General features: G+C 44.7%; 1 protein-coding gene across 1 annotated transcript in view; it reads right to left on the reverse strand.

Moving 5' to 3' along the window:
- The window catches only part of CDO1 (cysteine dioxygenase type 1), a 50182-nt gene that overhangs the window by 16803 nt on the left and 6427 nt on the right, over window positions 1–26952 (reverse strand). The window contains exon 2 of the mRNA XM_069753165.1: window positions 11105–11182. Coding sequence (XP_069609266.1) covers window positions 11105–11182 — 78 coding nt within the window. The remainder of the gene's footprint in view (window positions 1–11104; window positions 11183–26952) is intronic.

The raw sequence follows: 26952 nt of genomic DNA on the forward strand, positions 1-26952 counted from the left end.
ATTCACACTGAAGGCATCAAAACTATGAATTAACACATGTCGAATTATGTACTTAAGGGCCACTGTCACCCCCTCCAGCTGTTATAAACTAAAAGCGCAGTCTGCAAGCCTGGCTGGGACGTCAGACGGCCAGAGCTGACCGCCTGCGCAACACAGTAGTAGACAGCGCAGGCACCGGTTTTGAAGCGAAAACAGCAGAGGGGGTGGCGCTGAAAGCCCCTGAAGATTTGAGTGACGGCAGAGTACCGGTTCAAGCTGGGGAGTGAGGACCTGCCTCCATGGACAAAGACAGGTATTTTGGATAACTTTCAAAACGCTTTATTTTCGGAATACATGAACCAAAAACTAAAAGAGCCACCTTGTTAGAATGCAGCATTATTGCTCCACAAGGTGGCTCTTTTAGTTTATAACGGCTGGAGGGGGTGACAGTGGCCCTTTAACAAAAAAGTGTGAAACTACTGAAATTATGTCTTATACACAGCAGCACATGTGCATGAATCTAGGCCATGTGAAGACAGACAAATATTCAATATAGATTATACCTCAAGAATATTTTTTTTCACAAAGTTTAAAAATTTTTTCATAAAACTTACAGTAATAGATGAACTGAAGGTTCTTGGCACATAAATTGGCCAATTCAGGTGTGCCAATCAACCACGACAAGGTGACCTCCCTCTGATGGGTCCTATATTGAATATTTGTCTGTTTTCACATGGCCTAGATTCATGCACATGTGCTGCGGTGTTCTTTTTTTTAATCTATCCATCTTACTTTTTTTATTAAATTAAAACTAAATAAATTCATTAAAACATTAAGGAAAAAGATTAAAATGGAAGGTTGGGAAGCGCCTATTAATGTAAAATGTGGTCAAATAGTTGAGGAGAAAAGCAATCCCAAAGGGGGATCAAACTGGATCTTGCAAAGGGATTTCTCTGATGGAAAACCCCAATAGTAAAGCTTAGTGCCACTGCACTGGTTACTGATTTGTGGATTCCAACCCAGGTAATGGGGGGAAAAAAAAAAAAAAAAAAAAAAATCAGGGCCATCATTATGCAGCACCCCAGAGATCTGGTCGTTGCAGTATGACACTCTGCCGCTAAGGGGAGTGATGGTACGTCTGATGGCACTGAAGGAATTCTACTGACCAGGTATCACCAGCACACATTACACTTCACACTCCAGCCACTAGGGGGAGAAAAAGGCTTTATTTATTGGGCCACTCCTCACACTGGTAAAACTAGGGGTTGGATAGGAAGTTAGTCAGAAGCTGACTGGGTTGGATTCAGGCAACATCCCGTGGCAGGGGGTGTTACAGGGAGAAGACACAGGGGGGTCCCTGTCGGGCGTGGGAACCTGGCAGGTGCCTAGCGAACAGAGCAGAACGTTACGGAACCACACCTGCACACCCCGCGGCGGTATCCTAAGAAAGTGACACGAAGGGAAGGATATTGTGGAACAGTGAGAAACGAGATCAAGCACAAAGGAGAGCCAGTAGGAGTCGTGCCGTGAGACCGAGGCAACATCCTACTGAGGCGCGTAGCCGGAACACCGCGGGAGTAACTGACTAGGCCTTACTTCGAACTCCGCAGGACAGTTAATTATAGGTTGGCTGTCTACCTTAAATTTCCTACAAAGACATAGGGGGCAACGCGTGGAGAGGGGCGTCTCTAGGGTCCCGGAAGAGCTCCGAGCCTTCCCGTCATACGGGTGCGTCCTAGCCATAACATACCTGGGGGACGAGAAGCTAGTAACATCTGGAACAAAAGAGAGAAAGAACTAGAAAGAACGAACGAGAACAGCAGTTGTGAGGACTATTCCGAATGCTCAGCAGGGTAGCACTACAACACACAGGCGCTAGTGGTAGGCACTGATTTCCACCTGAAAAGGGAACTCTGGATGTGCCCATCGGACCGGCCGGTCTCAGATAGTCCTGTTAAGCGTACTCTGGATTGCGGATCCTGAAGTCTTCAGTAAAGCGGTAAAGAGACTGCAACCTTGTGTCCTCGTTATTGACTGCACCTCACACCATCACCATCTACCTTACTGGGAAGCCCTGGGGACATACTTCACCTGTGGGAAGGTATACCATCCAGCTGCCATTCCATCACCCCAGCGGACCCCACAGCAGCGTCGGTTACCCTGACTGAACACCACAGGTGGCGTCACGAATCCCTGACAGACTGTACCACATTTATTGGACGCCCCTTAGCAGCTTTGCGGACCGGGTCTAGCCACCGTGACAGCCTCAGAACCAAACCAGAGAGGCCCGGTACCGAGAACTCGTGGCCCTGTGTCTGGGGGCGCTCCAACTAAACATAGGTTTTTAAACCTTTTTGGGATTTTATCTCTGCCATGAGTTTTGTCCTCCCCCTTTTTCTGCTTAGGTAAGTTGACGAGTTGTCCGCATTTAGTCCCATTAATACATTGGTGTGGCATTTACCTCATACCATGTTTTAAATAATCCTATTTAAGGATAACCAATGTTGCCAATGTCATTGATGAGCTATTTTTTGTTTTCATGAGTTATCAGCAATTGAACTACACCACCGGCTTGACAGTCTTTTTTCTGGTCTTTCCTTGATCGGTGTCTTGCGGCAACTGTAAATATACATTTTTCATGTTGCTAGCTTGCAACCACACCAGGTGAGTGGTTCCACATCTCTTATTTATCTGTACCATCGGATATGACCCTATTGCACTTCTTGTCTCCTTGTTTTCTCTCCACTAATTTATATGTAGACTTACGTAGAATATTGCAAGAGATTATTAAAGAGAGAAGTTTGCCTTAAAAAGAGTTAAAGGGGAAGCCATCATTTTTTTAGATTAGGTTTACGTGTTATACATGTATAAAAAAAAAAAAAAAGTTTAATTTCTTCATATAGTCTTAAAGTTTTCAGCAGGCTCCATATCAGCAGAGAAAGGATTACAATGACTGGTGGATCCTATGCCATCAGCTTTGTATAGAGGAGTTACCCATCACAATAGGCAATGTCATAGTGGAGGATGCTACTCCTCCCTCCACAATGACCTTTGCACAGGCTCATTATTTATCGGCCGTCGGATCTATCTCAAGCCATGGCAATTTGATGGATGAACAATCTGTAGGAAGAGGGATTTTGTGCAACTCTAGATAGGTCCAGCAGGATCTTCTCTGCCGGTATCTAGATTGTATCAAGCCATGGGGTTGCTGGTCTTCCTCTTCACTTGTTCCTTCTATTCTTCTGACCATGATGGCCTTCTCCAGTGATTGTTCTCTTCATATGATGTGTCCAAAGTAGGCAAGTCAGCTTGGTGAATCTTGCTTGAAGAGACATGTCTGGCTTGATTACTCCCACCCTTGACCTTTGCACAGGTTCATTAGATGCTTCAATATTGAAGGAGTCCGCGACTGTCATTGTAGCCATTTATGACAGACAAGTTCAGTGCTGGTTGTAGACAGGCTCCAGTGGTAAATGACAGACAGAACAGGTGCAAAATACTAATGAACAACCCCCACCCAACCAGAGTGGGAGAGGGATGGTTGAGGGGAGGGGCTTACTGCTTAGTATTTTAAATGCACATGGATAAGAACTGAACTTATATAGTGCCGGGTAGGTTTCCTGATCTAATGATATGGGTATCACTAGAAGGCAGTAAGCAGACATTATGCACTACCCCTATCTGTGGGCATTTAAAATACTAAGCATCCACCCACTCATGGATGATCGCGGTGAGTGATTGTTCATCAGTATTTTGCACCTGTGCTACCTCTATCAATTACAATTGAGGCCAGTCTATATTGCAGAGGACTGACACTTTATTCATGTATTAGGAAGTATGATCTTATTTTCAGGGGTCTTTAAATCTAAATATATAGCCCCCCCCCCCTTCCCATTTGGTCTCACATCCTGCACTCTAGTCTTGATGAAGACTGCGCTGGAGTAATACGTGCCAAAATTAATTAAGAAGGAGTTTGTCTCATCTCTCAGCCGCCATGTTCCATTGCAAGATATGTATTACACATTCCTGTGTAATTTACACCACCCTTGTGGCATTAAGCATGACAAATTTGTTGGCTATACTTAACCACACCCCTTCCTTCAAAGCTCCACCCACTTATCAAAATTATAGTGTGGTTGGACTTGGGGGAAGGAAGGGGGAATTGAGAGACGGTGGCCGAGAGCCTTGTCAGGTGCATTACCATCGTGATGGTACCATATCTTTACTACAAATGGCCAATAACTGGAAGTCACTGTTTGAGCAGATAATAGTCTACAAGAGCAGGTTGTTATATCTATATCTATTTTTTTTTTTTTTTTTTTTTAGTTTCTCTTGAACCATTACCTAGATGTAATTTCTAGCACATGTCTATTGGCTGCCATGTTTAGCTATCTTTTCAAAGAGAATTTTTTTTTGCTTTCAAAACATTAAATGTGTATTGTTTTTGTTCTTTATTCTAGTAAAGCCAATAAACTGGCTGAGAACATATGATAGGGAGTTTTTAATTTAATATATAGTTCTCCAAATTTTTTGTATTATTTATGCTGTATTAGTGAATAAACAGGGAACACAGCACCATTGTAAAAAATAAGCAAGAAGCAAAGTTACTACTGGAAATTTGAGTAATCATTTTATATACGTGAAGGAATGCACACAACTATTAGATAAGTGATACTGGTTTGACAGCTCGAGGCAAAGTTTCCAAGTCTAAAAAGAATAAAAAAAATTCTTGATTTTACACTACAGTTTATTGGAAGGAAACAAGTAGAAGAAGAAAGCGTAAACAAGTAAGACAATGGTCAGTAATTAACAGAAAAACACCAAGAACAATAATAAGTAGGATAATGGTCATTAGATAAGAATACATTGAACAGGTGGAACTTGGACTTCATTATGTTGTGAGGAGAATGAGCGTCGTGCCAAGTCTTCTGTGATCTACTGTGTAAGTGGCCTTTGATCTATGACATACAAAGTTGTACCAAATCAATAGTTCAGTTCTTTAAGTGGTGAGGGATCAACAATTGGTCGTTGAACGTTCGTAGTCTTCCAAAACATCAATTGGATGTCTAATATTTTTATTTTCTGTCATCCATAGCAGTACCGTAGCTACCAGGGGTGCAGAGGCAGCACCGTGCGCTAAGGGGCCTACCCAGAGCTACGCTACTTTTAACTATATAGGCGTGCGCAACTCGCAGTTATAGTTAAACTTTCCGGCAGAGCAGGGAGACACAATCTCACTGCACTGCCGCTATGGGGCCCCGGTATCAGTGCCAACGGGATGCTCACTCGTCAATGCTACTTTAATTGTATAGGCATCCTAGATGCTGCTACAGAAAAAAAAAAAAAAAAAAAATTATATATATATATGTCAGCTTCCTCCCCCACCATTCTTTGGCATTTCATGTCTCAGCAAAGCAGGCGCAATGACGTCACTACATAGCACATGCTACGCTGAGATTCAGAGCACTCGCTGCAGAGACCAGAGCAGGGGGAGAACAAGAGGGGAGTATTGAATTTTTTTATTTTTTTTTAAATAATATTGTGGTAGCTTGAGTACTGTACTGAGGGCTATGGAGTGCATTATCCTGTATGCAAGCAATTCTACAGTGTATTTAGCCAGTGGTGAAATCCAAACAGTATTTTAGTATTTAGCGTTTTGGATTAAAATATAACCTTTAATCATATTTTATTTAAAAATAAATAAAAAAAAAAACACACAAAACAACCACCATCACTGCAATAAACTAAACAAAAGTGCAAGGTGCATAGGACAAAAAACTAAAAACTTATGGAGTGCACATGACCATGTGGGGAAGTCATTGTATAAAACCCTTTTTTTGTTGGTGTGGGGTTTTTATATCTATTCTCTATGGATCAGTCTTTTTTGGACAATCCCAATATTGTGGTCATGCCCAATCAGTGCATCCTCCATATACTTCAAATAGTCAGAACACCCACTCCACGGTTCATCAAAACACAGGTATCATATATTCAGTACATCATTATAGTAGGTTTGACCACTAGACATACCAGGACCCCATTAACGCTATTAGGCCTGGATGTTTGCCACACGAGACCCTCTTCTGAAACCACATGTCCAAAAGGACCAATATGCAGCAGACCATAAGGTCAACAATGTCAATCCCAGGGTGGTATTACTTATTAATGCAGCCTCTCATTCTATCAGGGCATATTATAAGATAAATCTCCCACCTTACTCTTTAAGATTGACGCAGCATGTGCAATAGGCATATTCCACAAATTAAAAATATCTCACCCGCATGGATATTGTCACAAACATGACCTTAAATCCTGGTTCAGCGGTGGACACTTTCTCCCTCACTCCCGACATGTTTCGCTATGCTCATCAGGGGATGCTTTAGGGCCAGTGTGATCATGCCATCAAAAAGACAATGTTATTGCGCGTGGACAATATAGCATTGTCTGGCCTTATATTTGCACCCTGCAATCAAACATATACAGACTTCCGGTTTCTGCTATGCATAATTTCCAGTCCCTGGAACGCATGCACAGACCAGAAGTTCGCTCGGTGGAACGCATATTGGAGCCGGAAGTCATCCACATGCGACCCCAAGCCTCTCGTGGAACGCAGTTGCAATTCTACAGTGTGAGGATTTGTGTGGGGTCCATCATGCTGTGCAGGGGCCAATATACTTTATGTGGGCCAATTATACTGCATGTAGGGCTATGGGGAAGGAACAGATGGCAGATCATCCGGTGTTGGGGGGGAGGGGGGGGGGTCACCATACTTTTCTGCGGGAGTTGAGGGGTTGGGGTACAGTGTGTTAATAATACTGTGTGGCGGAATCTACAGTGTTCGTTACTTTGAGTGAAATGAAAAGGGCAGTCTAGGGCTCCAGTAGGAGGAGAATTAGAGGGCACACAGCACCACACAGTAGGTGCAGTAATAGGGACACATACTGCTGCAGCGGCTCAGCAGTTTGTGCAGGTTGTGGATAGATGTGGACGGTGCCTGAAATATGAAAAGTCATGTGTGTCTTTGTTGTAATCGCTGCAGCAGAGTCTTGGCAGGAGAAGTGGTCACGTTGGTCTGGACCAGAAAGTCACGAAAAGTGATTGACTGCAGAGCTCGTTTCTTCCACTATATGATTGCAATATGGCGGTAATATCAGTGTTGGTCTTTGTATAAATGACTTTGTATAGAAATTTTTTTAAGTAACAGCGCTGTCATTTGTTGAGGTTCTCCTACATCAACTATTAAGTGTACGCCACCATATTTGTAAATCGGGGTTACCTGGTTAGAGGCCCACTAAAAAGTTTCACCCCTCCACTGAACCAAAACCCTAGCTATGCCTCTGAGCCATGGCATAATGTGAGGGTGTTGATTGTTTGGAAGAGTAACAAACTTAACCCCATCCACCCATTATCAATTTTTTTTGCCATACATTGAAAGTGTCTGGCTTTAACTAAACGATATTTGGACAATGTAATCAGACAAGTGTATGGTACAGATGAAGTGCCGTATGAACAACTTTATTGTTAGACTGTCATCTTATCTTTTTGGGGTCTTCATAAAAGGTGTGATACTGTTAGAGATGCATGCCAATGAAGTCTGTATTTTAAATTTACTCACCCACCGCCGTCTTCTCCAGGATCCAGCACCGTTCGGCTCCCATTCTCAGTAACCTCATAGCTCTACATACTCTGCAGCTCACTATGCATGAACCGGTTGTCTCTTTTACAATGCAAGTCTATGGACACTCGTTCTGATGCTCTGTAGACTTGCATTGTAAAAGCCACTTGCAGGTCACTCGCAGAGTAAGGCCGGGGTCACACATGCGAGTGCAAAGCTAGAAATTCGCATGAGTCTCTCGCCTCAACACCGGGCATTGTCGCCAGCACTCTGGTCCGGAGCGTGCATGTATTTCTATGCAGCTGAACGCTCTTGTCCCGAGTGCCGGCGGCAGTGCTGGGTATTGAGGAGAGTTTCTTGCATTGCACCCGCAAGTGTTACCCCGGCCTAATCCTGAAAGTCTGCAGAGACGTTACGTCTTTGAAAAGAGGAGCAGAATGGCGCTGGATCCCACAGAAGATGGCTGTAGTTAAAATAAATATGTATATAAATAATAATCTTCATGACAGGGCATCTTTAGTGTGCCATATATACATTAGGGAGAACTCAAATTAACTCTTATCCAATGTGTATGGGATTACAGCGGGAAGTCAATTTTTCCTCAATGGCAGATGATGGATTTCACCATGCTCGCACCTTTGTTTAAATAGGAGAAAAACCAAGGGAAGAAAAGGATATGCTAGATTTTTTTCCACCCAATCATTTGTTCACCCAGGAGAGTTAGTTAGTTAGTTAGCTAGAGATTATATATATATATATATATTTTTTTATTTTTTTTTTTAAAGACACACTGTTAAGAGATGTGTTTTTACTCTGGAAGAAAATCATGAAGGCTCCTTGGCAATTATAAAACTTTTGCCCTTTGCACAATTCACCCCAGTTGTCTTTAGGGATTTGAGAAGACCAATGGATGAAAATTAGTGGGATCTACTGACAAGCTAGACAAGCAAAGAAAACCCAAAACCCACCTCACACACTTTTGGTCTGTGCATTACATTAAGGAAGGAAACCAGGGATTTTATCAGACAGAGGATCAGGTAATTTTTTTTTTTTTTTTAACGATACATGAGGAAGGTATAGTGTTAAGGTACCGTCACACTAAACGATATCGCTAGCGATCCGTGACGTTGCAGCGTCCTGGCTAGCGATATCGTTCAGTTTGACACGCAGCAGCGATCAGGATCCTGCTGTGATGTCATTGGTCGCTGCAGAAAGTCCAGCACTTTATTTGGTCGCTGGACTCCCTGCAGACATCGCTGAATCGGCGTGTGTGACGTCACCGCTCTGCTTTCCGGCTGCTGGGCTTACACAGGGCAGAGAAGCAGAGCGCCGAGGGACAGACAGCGGAAGGCAAGTATGAAGTGTTTTTTTTTTTGTTTTTTTTTTACTTCTACGCTGGTAACCAGGGTAAACATCGGGTTACTAAGCGTGGCCCTGCGCTTAGTAACCCGATGTTTACCCTGGTTACCGGCATCGTTGGTCGCTGGAGAGCGGTCTGTGTGACAGCTCTCCAGCGACCAAACAGCGACGCTGCAGCGATCCGGATCGTTGTCGGTATCGCTGCAGCGTCGCTCAGTGTGACGGTACCTTTAGGCTAAAGGTACCTTCACACTAAACAATATCGCTAGCGATCCGTGACGTTGCAGCGTCCTCGCTAGCGATATCATTCAGTTTGACACGCAGCAGCGATCAGAATCCTGCTGTGATGTCGTTGGTCGGGGCTAGAAGGCCAGAACTTTATTTGGTCGCTGGCTCTCCCGCTGACATTGCTGAATCGGCGTGTGCGACGCCGATTCAGCGATGTCTTCGCTGGTAACCAGGGTAAACATCGGGTTACTAAGTGCAGGGCCGCGCTTAGTAACCCAAGGTTTACCCTGGTTACCATCCTAAAAGTAAAAAAACAAACGCTTCATACTTACCTTCCGCCGTCTGTCCTCCGGCGCTGTGCTTTCCTGCACTCACTGAGCACAGCGGCCGGAAAGCAGAGCGGTGACGTCACCGCTCTGCTTTCCGGCCGCTGTGCTCACAGCCAGTACAGAGAAGCAGGGCGCCGAGGACAGACAGCGGAAGGTAAGTATGAAGCGTTTGTTTTTTTTTACTTTTAGGATGGTAACCAGGGTAAACATCGGGTTACTAAGCACGGCCTTGTGTGACAGCTCTCCAGCGACCAAACAGCAACGCTGCAGCGATCTGGATCGTTGTCAGTATCACTGCAGTGTCGTTTAGTGTGAAGGTACCTTAAGGGTACCGTCACACTATACGATTTACCAACGATCAGCGATACGACCTGGCCGTGATCGTTGGTAAGTCGTAGTGTGGTCGCTGGAGAGCTGTCACACAGACAGCTCTCCAGCGACCAACGATGCCGAGGTCCCCGGGTAACCAGGGTAAACATCGGGTTACTAAGCGCAGGACCGCGCTTAGTAACCCGATGTTTACCCTGGTTACCAGCGTGTAAAAAAAACAAAAACAAACAGTACATACTTACATTCCGGTGTCTGTCCCTTGCCGTCTGCTTCCCACACTCACTGACTGCCGGCCGTAAAGTGAAAGCACAGCACAGCGGTGACGTCACCGCTGTGGTCAGCTTTCACTTTACTGCCGGCAGTCAGTGAGTGCAGGAAGCAGACGGCAAGGGACCTGACGGACACCGGAATGTAAGTATGTAGTGTTTGTTTTTTTTTACATTTACGCTGGTAACCAGGGTAAACATCGGGTTACTAAGCGCGGCCCTGCGCTTAGTAACCCGATGTTTACCCTGGTTACAAGCGAACGCATCGCTAGATCGGTGTCACACACACAACGATCCAGCGATGACAGCGGGAGATCCAGCAACGAAAGAATGTTCCAAACGATCTGCTACGACGTACGATTCTCAGCAGGATCCCTGAACGCTGCTGCGTGTCAGACACAGCGATATCGTATGGATATCGCTGGAACGTCACGAATCGTACCGTCGTAGCAACAAAAGTGCCACTGTGCGACGGTACCCTAAGGCCACATGGAGACTGTCTGGTGATCAAAGTTTGCTAGGTGTCACTGCTACATTGCAAAGCAGTACAAGTGAATAGGTTCACATTGCGACCCCAATAGTATTGCAACTGGGTTGGATTTTCACTTTGGAAACATGCTGGGGCAGACATTGACAGCTGAAAGGCTGATGGAACAGTAGAAGGGCCTACACTTCATTAGCTTATCATAGAGCTTCCATTTATGGATTTTTAACAATTGACAAGTAATTGGGAAACATGAAATGCATCATCTTAAGTCCTAAAATAAGAATAGCTAGTAAAAATGTGCGTTGGCCCCCTCCATTTGGCCCCTGTATGCTGGTTGCACATACATGTCTACGCCTGCAGCTGCTTCCAGATCTACCACTAGACTGCCTAGTCTTGAGGAAGGGGGCTTTGCAGGCCGCCACTGTACAGTTAGTTGGACTCTTCAGTTGGCGATATTTTCAGCTACATTAACTAATCAAGACTAAATAGTCAAAAAGTGTGAATGTTTTACCTGCCATGTCCTTCACCCCAGCAGAGAATCATGAGATTAAACTTTCCATTTCCTTCATTCACCAAGTTTCTTGTGTACCTGCAAAACAAACAGATAAAATGATCTCCACGACCGTAGGTATAACGTATGTTTAATGATTGCAAAATCCCAGTTGCATACTGAAAGCAAGGGTGGTTACACTAATAGTGGCCCACCCTATAGAGGACAATACCAACGCCAAAGAACATGAGATTAGTAGGAGAATAAGGAGGAGTAACAGGCAAGTACAATAAAAGCATACGTTTTTATTAGAAAAGCATTAAGAACCGGTAACAAGTAGTGATGAGTGAGTGTACTCGTTGCTCGGGTATTCCTGAGCACGCTCGGGTGACCTCCGAGTATTTGTTATTGCTCGGAGATATAGTTTATCGCCTCAGTTACATGATTTATGGCTTCCAGATACGCTGAATACATGTGGGAATTCCTTAACAATCAGGCATTCCTCACATGTATTCAGCTTATCTGGAAGCCGCAAATCATGCAGCTGAGGCGATAAACTACATCTCCGAGCAAGAACAAATATTCGGAGGTCACCCGAGCGGGCTCAGGAATACCCGAGCAATGAGTACACTCGCTCATGACTAGTAACAAGATAAAAGTGGCACAATACAAACAGATGTAACAGGGACACTGATCCTGCCATCCGGCTCAGGGTCACCTTCCCTTCTGGTAAGCTCTGCCCCCTGGCACTACTTGCTTATACAACTGTTAATTTGCACTTCAGCTTTTACCTCCTCTGCTCATACTTGGGGACTGACCTTACCAGCATATAGTACCTGCTACACACGCACTTTCTATCATTTAGCACAGATATGTTCTATTTCTCTCCTATATATGATGGTGTCTCTGTTATATCTGTTTGTCTTCTCCCAATCTCATATACATTATGTTTAGCAGTACCACCGTCACTTGTTGGCCTCCTCCACAATAGACATTACGACAGTCAGAAGGTGGGCAGAAAAAAAGACTGATGTGGATGATCACAAGGTGATGAAACAAGGAGGCAACTAAACTGTTCACGTGCACTGTTTGATGCAGTGGTTTTTGTCTCTTGTTGCTCTGTCAAGGTTTAAATTAAGCTGCTCTGTTTTTTTTATACTTCCTGGTATTTGGCTTTGATGAAACTTTATTGATGCAGTCATGTGCAGATTACATGCATTTTTACAGCGTTTTTGTAGTGAAAAAGCACTTTTTTTATCTGCAGATTTTCAACTTCTAATGCAATTCTGTGGGGAAAATCTCAAGAAAAACAAACAAAAAAAAAAAGAATAAAAAACACTGTGCCCCCAAGAGAAAGCATTAAGCTACTTACTGGTAGCAGCATTTTTCGGAGGCCCATGACAGCACTACGAGAGAGGGGATCCGCCCTTCAGGAACAGGAAACCTACAGATACAAAAGGGCGGCACCTCTCCCCATGCATCAGTTGTATATTAGAGCCTGAGAGGACTACCGCGGTTAGTAGCACACAAACATACATTATATACAGTTTATGTACAAAAATAATCCATCATATTGAACTATATACCACACGTGAGATCTATCTATCTCATTATATATACTATAGGAAGTGCAACCCCCACGTGAATAGGGAGGGAACTAAGGGTGCTGTCATGGGCCTCCGAAAAATGCTGCTACCAGTAAGTAGCTTAATGCTTTATTCGGACTCCCATGACAGCACTACGAGAGAATTACAGAGATGTAAACTACCTTAGGGAGGGACTATAGCCTGTAGCACCCTTAACCCGAAGGTGAGATCAGAAGAGAACCCCAAGTCCAACCTATAGTGCTTGAAAAAGGTGGAAGGGGATGACCACGTAGCCGCCTTACATATCTGGTCGATGGAAACTCCAGATCTTTCAGCCCAGGATGTAGCCATGGCCCGGGTGGAATGTGCCCTCAGATTCTGCGGAACAGGACTTCCACCTGCAGTATAAGCCAGAGAGATAGCCTCCCTAATCCACTTCGCTAACGTGCACTTTGACACTCTAAGACCTTTCCTGGGACCTTGGAAGGATAGAAACAAAGCCTCCTCTCTCTTCCAAGCATCAGTGACTGAAATATATTCTAAGAGACATCTCCTAACATCTAACGTATGGAGTAACTCTTCTTTGGAATTAGAAGGATTAGGGAGAAATGATGGTAGAACTATCTCCTGAGATCTATGAAAATCTGAGGCCACTTTCGGTAAATAAGCTGGATCTGGTCTGAGGACTACTCTGTCCTGTAGAAACTCTGTATAGGGGGACAGCCTAGAAAGAGCCTGTATGTCTCCTACCCTACGAGCAGATGTAATTGCCACCAAAAATGCTGTTTTGAGGGATAGTAATTTAAGTGAGGCTGAATGTAAAGGCTCAAACGGTTCTTTAGTCAAAGCAGAGAGGACTAGATTGAGATCCCAAGGCATTGACCTATTCCTGTGTATAGGTCTGGACCTACTAGCTGCTTTGATGAACCTTGATACCCAATAATTACCAGCAATGTTACAAGAAAATAGGGCCCCTAGGGCTGAGACTTGTACTTTTAGCGTACTCGTGGATAGATTTAGCTCTAGCCCTCTCTGCAGGAATTCTAGAATCTGGTTAATTGGTAAACCCTCTTCGATATTAAAATTTGAAGAGGCCAGAAACTTCCTCCAAGTTCTAGAGTAGATCTTAGTTGTTATGAGTTTTCTACTCTTCATAAGGGTACCGTCACACAGTGACATTTTGATCGCTACGACGGCACGATCCGTGACGCTCCAGCGTCGTAATAATATCGCTCCAGCGTCGTAGACTGCAGTCACACGTTGCAATGTACAACGCTGGAGCGATAATTTCATGACGTATGTGCGATGTAGAAGCCGTTGGTTACTATGCGCACATCGTATACAATATCGTGCACACCTTTGTTACACCATACGATCATGCCGCCACAGCGGGACACTAGACGACGAAAGAAAGTTTCAAACGATCTGCTACGACGTACGATTCTCAGCGGGGTCCCTGATCGCAGGAGCGTGTCAGACACAGCGAGATCGCTGGAACGTCACGGATATATCGCTCGAACGTCACAAATCGTGCCGTCGTAGCGATCAAAATGCCACTGTGTGACGGTACCCTAAGGGTATCAATGAGATTTGGAGAAAATCCTCTGTTTTTTAACAGTGACCTCTCAAAGACCATGCCGTCAAATGGAGACCCTTCACTTGTGGATGGTTGATCGGACCTTGATGAAGTAGGTCCGGGATGTCCGGCAGTACCCAGGGGTCTTCCACCGACATGGTCCTGAGCCAGGAGAACCAAGCTCTTTGGGGCCAGAACGGAGCGATCAGTATGATTCTCGCTTGATCCTCCCTTATCTTTCTGACCACCAGAGGCAACAGGTTTAGCGGGGGGAACGCATATGCCAATCGGAAATCCCATCTGATCAGGAAGGCATCCACTGCCAGCGGATATTCCCTGGGATTCAAGGAACAGAATATTTTCGTTTTTCTGTTGTCCTTGCTGGCAAATAAGTCCACCTCTGGATGACCCCACCTGCGGACAATTTGGTTGAAGATTTTTGAGTTCAGAGACCATTCTCCTTGTCTTAAGGTGTTTCGACTTAGAAAGTCCGCCCTTATATTTTCCTTCCCTTTTATATGCACTGCTGTTAAAGATAGAAAATGGTTTTCCGCTATCCGGAGCAGGCGGTCCGCTATTTCCATCAGGAACTCGGAGCGTGTTCCACCTTGGTGATTCACGTAGGCCACTGCCACCTGGTTGTCGGAGAGGATTTTGACATGGTGACCCTGTAGATACACGAGGAGTTCCTTAATTGAGAATTCAATTGCCATCAACTCCTTCTGATTGGAAGAGGCTGATGTTTGGGGGTCCCATAGACCCTGGACTACCACGTCACCCATGTGAGCCCCCCACCCCGTGGGACTGGCGTCTGTTGTGATTACCCGAGTCACCTGAGTCACCCAGGGAACTCCTGCTGACAGATGGTCTTCCTCTAGCCACCATCTAAGAGATGTAAGAACCCCTGGACTCAATGTCATCTGACCCTGCAAGGAACCCTGTAAGACCCTATCATAATGTAGTACGTCAAACTGTAAAGGCCTGGAGTGGAACTGGGCCCAACGGACGGCGGGGATACAGGAAGTTAGGGAACCTAACAAAGACATAGCCTGTCTAAGGGTCATGGATGGTTTATTAATTGCTTTTAACACCTGTTGTTGGATATGAAGCAATTTATCAGGCGGAAGACAGCATTGTTGGGACTCGGAATTTAACAGCAGCCCTAGGAACCTCTGGGTCTTTAGGGGTTGCAATCGGGATTTATCATAATTTATGATCCAGCCCAGATTTTCCAGTTTAAATATAGCTGTTTTAACCTGAGCCAGGCAATGGTCTACTGAGTTCCCCACTATTAGGAAATCATCCAGATAAGGAACAATGAGAATATCGGATTCACGTAAGTGCGCCATAACCTCCGCAACTACTTTAGTAAATACCCGGGGAGACGTTGAGAGGCCGAAGGGAAGGGCTCTAAATTGAAAATGGCGAACAATACCTCCCATAGACACCGCCACACGTAGAAACTTCTGGAAGTTTTCGTGGATAGGAACATGATAGTATGCATCCTTTAAGTCCACAACTACCATGAAGCAGTGTTTAAACAACATCTTTATTGCAGAACTGATTGACTCCATTTTAAACGTGTTATTAACCAGGTATTCATTAAGGGATTTAAGATTGATAATAGTCCTGAACGACTTGTCTGGTTTTTGAATCAAAAAAAGAGGAGAGTAGAATCCTCTTCCTCTCTCTGACTCCGGAACCTCAATCAGTACATTTTTACGGCATAAAGTCATGACCTCTGACTCTAAGGCCGTCTGCTCAATAGTGGAGGAACGCAAGGGGGTTAACATAAACTTATCACGAGGCCAATGAACAAATTCCAATTTTAGGCCTTCCGATACAATACCTCGGACCCAGACACTATTCGTGATGTTAGTCCAAGCGGAAGAGAAGGTTGACAATCTCCCTCCCACAGGGATTGCTAGTCATTGGTCTGGTTTCTTACGTTCTTTTGAGGAACGGCGAAACATGTAACCCGTACCTCTCCTGCGTCTATCCTCCCATCTAAAATTTTCTCTAGAGGGTGAGGATGCGCGCTTCCTTCCACGACCAAATCTCCTTCTGTTAAATGGACGCCGGTAAGAAGCTGATGACAAATTAGGAAATTTCTTCTTATCATCTCCAGCCTTTTCGAGCAGCTCATCCAAGGTTGGCCCAAAGAGATATTCCCCTTTACATGGGATAGCGCATAATTTGGATCTTGACTGGATATCCCCCGACCAACACTTCAACCATAAGGCTCTACGAGCCGCGTTGGAGAGTCCTGCTGCTCTGGCCGCCATTCTGACCGAGTCCACCGACGCGTCCGACAAGAAAGCCGCAGCATCCTGAATCACTGGAAGCGCACCTAGAATAGAATTCCTGGAGGCGCCTTCTTTAAGCTGGGATTCCAACTGTTCCAACCAGACCATTAGGGATCTGGCTGTACAAGTCGCAGCCACTGCTGGCCTCAAGGATCCGGCTGCCATCTCCCACGTACCCTTAAGGAAGATCTCCGCCTTCCTGTCAAGAGGGTCTTTAAAGGGACCCCATGTCCTCGAAAGGTAAAGCTGCTTTCTTAGATGCCTTCGCCACCGCCGCATCTAATTTAGGGGCCTTGTCCCAGGTATCCACATCCGTATCTTCAAAGGGATACCTGCGCTTTAAAGCCGGTGGCAAAGAACCTTTCTTCTCCGGTTTTTTCCATTCCCGGAGAATCAGGTCTTGAATCTTATCAATCACCGGGAAGGATCTGCGTTTCTTGTGTTCCAAGCCGCTGAACATTAGCTCCTGACGGGAAAGCTGAGTCTTAGGCTCTTCTAGGCCCATCGTACCTCTGACCGACTTGACTAACTTATCCACCCGGTCCAGAGGCAGACAGAATCGGCCAGATTCCTCTTCTGATGACGAGGAAGAGAGATTTGAGCGATAAGAACCTTCCTCTTTATCTTCCTCTGACGAATCAGAGATCACCGAGGCTCTCTGTTTTGAACTTCCCGCCTGGGACATAGACCGCAGGGATTCCCTTACTTCTGTACGGATCATCTCACGCAGATTAGCCGTAGAAGCAGATTCTTCCGCTACCTAGGGGAGGACAATAAGGGAGATACCATCTATCTAGCCTGATGTCACTCAACCCTTCCACTCCTGTAAACCTCACCGTCTGTTGTATACAGGAGGCACACAATTTTTTAGGGTAGGAATCTGGTAAGGGAACTTCACATAGGGCACACTCCTTATGTTTCGACTTTGCACTTCTCTTCCCCTAGAATGACAAAGTATAAGGGGCCCGCGTCACTGAGTGAACATTCACGTAGATCACTTACCAGTGTACGTCAAAGAGAAAGGTACCGGAACACGAGGGGGCTCCTTGCCAGTCGAAGCTCTAGATCCTTGCCTGGACGAGCTTTTACGGCTGGACTGGTCACTTCTGATATTCTCCTTTCCCACGGCTTCCTGCCGTACTTTATCCAGAAGTTGAGGCTGCTGCTCACCATCATCTGCCATGATGAAGCTGTGGCCAAAAGCAGGGTTCTATCGCCAACACCTGCTTATATCCCCCTGTATTCCGGTCAGCAGGCCATCTGGCGTGTCCCCATTGGTTCCTGATGATCAGGCTGCAGCTGGGAGGTTAGCGGTGGTAGTACAGAAGAACCGGCGACCGGACCATGGGCGCCGCCATTTCCAACGCCGGCTTCCGGAGACAAGGAATCCTCCGGACCCTGCTCCCTGCTGCCAACGCCACTGACGTGCAGTCCAGCCTGGACCACCGTGGCGTCTCCAGGACTTTCCGCACCGGTCGAGGTAGGAGACCCCCCCGCTACCAGATTCGACCGGCCGGCCTGGGCTCCTTACGAGATGAAATCTGTAGGATCCTGTCCCTCCAGGAACAGGAAACCAACTGATGCATGGGGAGAGGTGCCGCCCTTTTGTATCTGTAGGTTTCCTGTTCCTGAAGGGCGGATCCCCTCTCTCGTAGTGCTGTCATGGGAGTCCGAATAAATGGACATGCTGCGGATTGAAAACGCGTACCACAGAGATTATATATATATATATATATATATATATATATATATATATATATATATATATATATATATATATATATATATATATATATATATATACACACATATACACACATATACATATACATATACACACACATACTGTACATATATAATAGAAGCCGCTTGCTGCTTTGAAGCTGGATGTCGGCTCTCATCTCTTGGGGTCTGTCAGTTTGGACCCTACGCTACCAAGGTCAGGATCCCTTACAAGATACCATTAACTAATTGACGAACAGTATTGAAGAATAAAATGCGTTGTGTGGTCTTTCTAAACTAGATCAGAAATGGCCTTTGTGACGTTTAGGTTTGACAGAGTTACCAAAACTACTGTTGCACTGTAAAACTAAGGGTAAGGTCAGACGACCGGTTTCTCCACATCTGATAAAAACAGTCCGATTATTTTGATCATAATGGAGCCAGTTTTCTTGGATGGGGAGAAAAATAAAATCATCCCTTCTTTAGAACAGGGAGGACTTATAAGAACAGGTAAGTTGCAAAGTGTTTTTAAAAGCACATGGGCTCAACGCTAAGCCTCATTGACTATTTGTTATAGTGCCATTTATTCCATGGTGCTTTATATAATAAAAACAAGTACTGCACAATAATCTAATCTAGACAATACAAGTCACCGACTGGTGAAGGTGGAGAGAGGACCCTGCCCGAGAGGGCTCAGTCTACAAGGATTTGAACCAAATCTTTGAGGTTTGCTGTAATTTTTGTTTTGCCAAATTAAAAAGATTTTTTTACTGAACAAACCGTAAATCAAAGGTTTCACTTTTTCCAAATCTAAAGTAAATACGTTTATGGCGATCTTTTGACCTAGGTTAGCTCCTAACCTAGTTTTTAATGGTTATCAACGCAGTGCTTATGAGGTCAGCAGGTTTAATAGATGTTGTAGCTAAAATTTAACTTTCGTTACCAAGTTATAACACTACATGCCATCTAGTATTTATCACACATCCTCTGCAAAAAGATGCTGTTCATGTTAGCGTCGTGCCTTCTGTTTATAATGGCCATGGCTCCAATTCATTCTACTGATTATAAGGGTACGTGCCCACGATCAGGAATAGCAGCGTTTTGGATGCACATCACGAGCGCTGTGTTCTACGATGCAAGCAGTGGATGGGATTTATAGAAATCTGCCCACGGTACTTTATTTACCGCTGGATAAATTCACCCACGGCGCGGGTTTACAAGCCATAGCAGGTCAATTTCTGCTGCGGAGACTAGAGTATCCACAATAGAATATATTGGATGCAGTAAATCTGCATGGTTCAACACATGCGGATTTAACGGTAATTAAAAACAGTGAAAACACGCTGCGTCCAAAGTGCCGCCATTTCCTGATCATGGGCACTTACCCTAAAGGGTTTTTTGATGGTAAAAAAAAAAAAAAAGATCACTTCCAAACCCTGAAGTAGCTAAAAAAAGTGACAAAGACAGAACATGTGCTCAGCAATGACGTTTTGACATTAACATGCATTTTGTTCATTTTATGGGAAGCATATTTTAACAGCAGATTTTGTGAGAACAAATTTCGTGAACAAGTGCAATGTGCAAATGTGCATTGAGCAGGGGGTTGGACACGATGACACTTGAGGTCCCTTCCAACTCTAACATTCTGTGATTCTAAGGGTACCGTCACACAGTGGCACTTTGATCGCTAGGACGGCACGATCCGTGACGTTCCAGCGATATCGTTACGATCTCGCTGTGTCTGACACGCTACTGCGATCAGGGACCCCGCTGAGAATCGTACGTCGTAGCAGATAGTCTGAAACTTTATTTCGTCGCTGGATCTCCTGCTGACATCGTTGAATCGGCGTGTGTGACTCCGATTCAGCGATGTCTTCACTGGTAACCAGGGTAAACATCGGGTTACTAAGCGCAGGGCCGCGCTTAGTAACCCGATGTTTACCCTGGTTACCAGCGTAAAAAAAAAAAAAATATTACATACTTACCTTCCGTGTCTGTCCCCGGCGCTCTGCTTCTCTGCACTGGCTGTGAGCGCCGGCCAGCCGGAAAGCACAGCGGTGACGTCACCGCTCTGCTTTACGGCTGACCGGCGCTGACAGTGCAGGAAAGCACAACGCCGGAGGACAGACATGGAATGTAAGTATGTAATGTTTGTTTTTTTTACGTTTACGCTGGTAACCAGGGTAAACATCGGGTTACTAAGCGCGGCCCTGCGCTTAGTAACCCGATGTTTACCCTGGTTACCAGGGGGCTTCGGGATCGTTGGTCACAGGAGAGCTGTCTGTGTGACAGCTCTCCAGCGACGCTGCAGCGATCGACATCGTTGTCGTATCGCTGCAGCGTCGTTTCAGTGTGACGGTACCCTTAGGGCTCATTTCCACTTGCGAGACATACGTCCGTGTCTCGCAGGTTAAAACCCTCTTATGGCGCAGGCACTCCAGAGCGGGGCGTGCGGCTGCATAGCAACACATGGAGCCGCACGCTCCGCTCCCAAGTGCCGGCGCCAGAAAAAGGTTTTAACCTGCGAGACACGGACGTATGTCTCGCAAGTGGAAATGAGCCGTAAGTCACATCTTTCAGGCAGAATTCATCTGAAAATCCTGTCAAAGCAATCAAAAGAATGAATAAATGCCCTTCTATGTAAAAACGACTTGCTGTGCCAATGCTCAGACTTCTGAACTTTATCTGCTTCAGGTTTCTAAAAACACCAAGCCATTAAAAAGTAGTAACATGTCCTTTCTTCTGGCATTTTCTGCTCAGAAGACGCTCTACAATCCTAACAAACAGGCAATCCCCGCACGTGGAGCTGTTGTCTCGCAGCTGTTAGACATGCAGCCGCTGGGACTCTAACATGTTATTCAAGATACTTGGATAGCACCTGAGCATGCTCTCAACACCTTATACCCGCAAGTTCGCCCATCACTACTCCAGACGAGCAGATCTGCTCTGAAAACTGCTGCGGGCCTAGCGACTTATGACTTCAGAAGAGGGGGAGAGAAATTAGCGCAACTGCTGTATAGAAATCAATAGGCTGTAGAGAGCTGTCTGGGAGTTAACCCCTCTCCTGCAATTACGGTAACTACTGTCCTAAAAGAAAAAATAAACTTCTAGAAATTGTTCTATTACAATCAGCTCATTGTATGGAGCAAGCGATTAAGTAATGTTCCCGAATGCAGCTAGTACTTCTTGTCAGAGTGGCTGACAGTATTTGCTGTATGATTAGTGCAAGATTAAGCAAAGTCTATACACACACACACGTAAGGAGGATACAATGTGAAACCCACATTTATTTGCAGGCTATGGACTGCCATGTACAGTATGCTTTAGAAGTTCCTACAAGGACTTAGGTTATGCTAATCAGTCACTCAGAAGTTGCTCTTAATAAAAATGTGAATATTCATATGGCATAAACCGTACAGATCCAAGGGAAAAACAAGTTACCGCACTTATATGATCTTCTACCTTGTTTGACCTAACATGAACTTATGTATTTATCTGCATATTCAGTAGTGGCCTTAAACCCCTGTTGTGCTAGATAAGGCTATATGACATGGTGTTAACAGGCTTTAGCCAGTGCAAATACATTACATTATCCTACCCTGCTACCGCCCATTTGTTAGAAGTGGCCAGGCTCAGTAAATAAAAACAAACAAACAACTTTAAAGATCTATTTTAATGTAACTCAATAAGTGTTATAAAATTAATAGTAGTGAAAAAACTTGTACCGCCACCAAAATATCATATAGACACTTGATAATACCAGGGGAGGTGCCTATCCCTGTAGTACACTAATCTTGCCCCTACCAGCAGAGGTTGGGTCCCTAGATCCTGTGCAATGGCGCCCCCCGCTTGTTGACTGCTCACCCTGCTGGCCCCAATTTGGAGACTGGTAGAAAGAAAAAAAGGTACAGCACTAGATTGAAATAGAGTGTTGGAGTATAATAATGGTGCTGGAGACATTTTAAAAATTGTCCTTCAAAGATGTGTTGTACCATACAATTCAATTGAATTGTAACAACGCATTTTTTTTGAATCACAATTTAAAAATTCTCACGCACCTACCGCTGGTAGGTAGGGGCAAGTTTAGTGTACAACAGGGATAGGCACCTCCCTTGGTATTTCTTGCCAACTGTTTATATGATACTTTGGTGGTACAGGTTTATCTCACTACTAGCTGAAGAGCCCGGCGTTGCCTGGGCATAGTAAATATCTATGGTTAGTTATAGCGCCTCACTTCTCTTATTTTCCCATCACGCCTCTCATTCCCCCTAACACTTGTCATTTTGACATCACATCTGTCATTTTCCGATCACTCCACTATTTTCCCTCACTCCTTTTGCACACCTTTTCATTTTCACCTCAGTATATACACATGTCTGTCATCTCCCATATATAGTATACACCTGTATGTCATCTCCCCTGTATATAGTATATACCTGCTGTGTGTCATCTCCCCTGTATATAGTATATACCTGTGTGTCATCTCTCCTGCATATAGTATATATCTGTGTGTCATCTCCCCTGTATATAGTATATATCTGTGTGTCATCACCTCCTGTATATAGTATATATCTGTGTGTCATCACCTCCTGTATATAGTATACCTGTATGTCATCTCCTCCTGTATATAGTATGTACCTGTATGTCATCTCCTCCTGTATATATAAATAATTAGATCCGAGACACATATATAAGTCCTCAGACGGACAGAACAACACTCCAAAACAGTATATATCATCCGAAGAAAGGAGTCCCGAAACTGCCACTTCAAATATATAAAAGTAACATTTATTGATAACCATTAAAAAGCTCAATAGACATACACAAACATATCATAGATAGGGTAATATTGTGAATCACGGATAAGGTAACAGAACGAACATGCACAACTAAAATCTACGGCTTGAGGTCACAGGTTCACTGCAAGCACGTATAGTTGTGCAAGTGGTCACGCACAACTCAGCTGACATGGGTGAGGTCCAGTCCTACATGTTGATTTAGATTTGTATTCATTTACGGGTCCAAAGTTGGACTAGTCATGTATTATTACTCACTATATACGTGCTTGCAGTGAACCTGTGACCTCAAGCCGTAGATTTTAGTTGTGCATGTTGGCTCTGTTACCTTATCCGTGATTCACAATATTACCCTATCTATGATATGTTTGTGTATGTCTATTGAGCTTTTTAATGGTTATCAATAAATGTTGTTACTATCCTCCTGTATATAGTATATACCTGTATGTCATCTCTCCTGTATATAGTATATATCTGTATGTCATCTCCTCCTGTATTAGACCTCGTTCACACGTTATTTGCTCAGTATTTTTACCTCAGTATTTGTAAGCTAAATTGGCAGCCTGATAAATCCCCAGCCAACAGGAAGCCCTCCCCCTGGCAGTATATATTAGCTCACACATACACATAATAGACAGGTCATGTGACTGACAGCTGCCGTATTTCCTATATGGTACATTTGTTGCTCTTGTAGTTTGCTTATTAATGAGATTTTTATTTTTGAAGGATAATACCAGACTTGTGTGTGTTTTAGGGCGAGTTTCGTTTGTCACGTTGTGTGTTGAGTTGTGTGGCAACATGCGTGTAGCAACTTTGTGTGTGTCGAGTTGCATGTGACAGGTTAGTGTAGCAAGTTGTGTGCAGCAAGTTTCGCGCATGGCAAGTTTTGCCCGTGGTGAGTTTTATGTGTGGTGCCTTTTGAGTATGTGCAAGTTTTGTGTGAGGCAACTTTTGCATGTGTTGCAACTTTTGTGCATGTGGCAATTTTTCCGCATGTGGCGAGTTTTGCATGTGGCGAGTTTTGCGCGTGGCGAGTTTTGCGCGTGGCGAGTTGTGTTTCGACTTTTATGTGGCGAGGTTGGTGTATGTGTGGTGTAATGTGTGCTGAGGGTAACATGCGTTCAAGCACGTGGTAGTGTGTGGCGCATTTTGTGTGTTCATATCCCCGTATGTGGTGAGTATCCCATGTCGGGGCGACACCTTAGCAACTGTACGGTATATACTCTTTGGCGCCATTGCTCTCACTCTTTAAGTCCCGCTTGTTCACATCTGGCAGCTGTCAATTTGCCTCCAACACTTTTCCTTTCACTTTCCCCATTATGTAGATAGGGGCAAAATTGTTTGGTGAATTGGAACGCGCGGGGTTAAAATTTCACCTCACAACATAGCCTATGACACTCTCGGGGTCCAGACATGTGACTGCAAAATTTTGTGGCTGTAGCTGCGAAGGTGCAGATGCCAATCCCATACATACATACATACACCTACCTTTATATATTAGATATTAGTAATTTTATAACATTTATTAAAAGTTATTATTTGAATGCATCTTTAAAGTGTATTTTTTTGTTTGTTTTTTTGACAATGAACCAATAATTTTGGACTTATTCCTCCTAAAATCATGTAATACAGCTGGGTATTATCGTCAGTCCCCTGTGCAGACCGTGTACCTGCACTGTATGACAGCTTCCAATCAGTGCTGACTGTCATTGAGTCTAGGGGCACAACCCACTGACAAAAGCAATGGTTTCACACTTAGGAGGAATAACAGATCTAAGGAAACTATCCTTTAGAACTGATAATTTATAAAGAATGAGCCTTTGGTAAGACCAAGCACAAGCAAAATGTGGCCATCTGTTAAGCAGAGAATGACGTGCAGGAAAGCCCTCTTAGGCTACGTTCACATTTGCGTTGTGCGCCGGCGACGCAACACGCAAATAAAAACGCACCAAAACGCGTCGCACAACGCAGGACAACGCATGTCCATGCGTCCCCCATGTTAAATATAGGGGTGCATGACGCATGCGTCGCCCGACGCAAAACGCCAATGTGAATGTAGCCTAATAGCACATTGCTGCAGAATTGTAAAACATGGGGCCTATTTTGTGTAGAAGTATTGCCTCTGGCAGGGATTTGTGGAGTCAGCCTACAGGTTTGGCAACTTATTTCAGATATGATGTTTGCTGTAGCATATTCAGGTGCGATGTCTACCTGTACAATAATAGAGGAGGACGATTCCTAAGAGGCAGACGGACTCATTACCATGACTATTATAAAACATTCATTTGTGGCTTGAGAGCCTTGGTCCTCAGGATTGAGGGGGTGAGGGCCAGCAATCGGGATATTATACCACCATCTCATTGACAGGGGATAACATCCAAACTGGAGAATACCCCCTAAAGCAATCACCCGGCCCAGGACATGTGAAATACTGGCTTTTCAACCTACTTATGGATATTTCTTGAACAAAAGCCTACAGACTTAAATTGCACCGCCAGGGAAGAGAAAATCCCCGTCTAGAAGAGAATACCTACTGAATGCAACTGTTGTGAAAAAAGCCTGTTCGGCCAAAACCGTGTTGCCTCTTATGTCTTGAACTGTAATGAAAAATCTTGTTTGCCTTCAAGAGGAGTGTGCAATTAATATTTATTCTATATAGTCTGAGGGACCTCCCCAATCCCCTCAATTGGCAGCTCCGTTGGTGAAATACCTCAGTGTGCACGCCAATATCTATTTTTCATTACCTCTTAAAGAGAACCTGTGACCCCCAAAATCGAAGATGAGCTAAGCCCACCAGCATCAGGGGCTTATCTACAGCATTCTGTAATGCTGAAGATAAGCCCCCGATGTATCCTGAAAGATGAGAAGAGGTTAGATTATACTCACCTGGGGGGCGATCTGATCCAATAGGCGTCGCGGTCCGGGGCCTCCTATCTTCATAGGATGACGTCCTCTTGTCTTCACGCTGCGGCTCTGGCACAGGCGCTGAGCCTCTCGGACCTTTCCCGGCGCCTGCGCTCTGCAGTACTTTGCCCTCAACAGGGCAGACAAAGTACGCCTGTGCCAAAGCCACGGCGTGAATACAAGAGGACGTTATCGTAAGAAGATGGGAGGTCCCGGACCGCGACGCCCATCGGACCGGAAAGCCCCCAAGTATAATCTAACCTCGTCACCTCTCGTGTCTCCCCTTTTCCTCATAGTTTGTAAGCTTGCGAGCAGGGCCCTCATTCCTCCTGGTATCTGTTTTGAACTGTATTTCTGTTATGCTGTAATGTCTATTGTCTGTACAAGTCCCCTCTATAATTTGTAAAGCGCTGCGGAATATGTTGGCGCTATATAAATAAAAATTATTATTATTAACCTCTTTCAGAATACATCGGGGGCTTATCTACAGCATTACAGAATGCTGTAGATAAGCCCCCGATGCCGGTGGGCTTAGTTCATCTTCGATTATGGGGGTGACCGGTTCCCTTTAAAGCTGGTCGCTAGAACAATTATGCCCATTAACGTCACCAGAGGGGAAGGTTCACTAAACCAGACAGCGGTTGTTGGAATTACTGATGAGCGAGTGTCTTATCCGAGCATGCTCCGATACTATGTTTGAGTGATGGTGGCTGCTCAACAGCTGCAACCCATGCAGGGATTGCCTGTTTGAGACATGCAGCCACTGCGACTCAAACATTGTATTAGAGCATGCCGAAGATACTCTACTAGCACTCGAGCATGCTCAGATAACACTATCTATACATTTCTAAACTTCCTTTAAAGCATCATGTTAATGGAGTGGTTTAGTAGGCTTTATCAATATTCAGTTTAATCTCCTGAAGTCTGGGCAAATCTACCTCTGACAGCTCATACACATGAGTCGCCCACAGGGCAGTGG

The sequence above is a fragment of the Ranitomeya imitator genome, chromosome 1 (assembly GCF_032444005.1).
Source record: "Ranitomeya imitator isolate aRanImi1 chromosome 1, aRanImi1.pri, whole genome shotgun sequence".
Taxonomy (NCBI): Eukaryota; Metazoa; Chordata; class Amphibia; order Anura; family Dendrobatidae; genus Ranitomeya; species Ranitomeya imitator.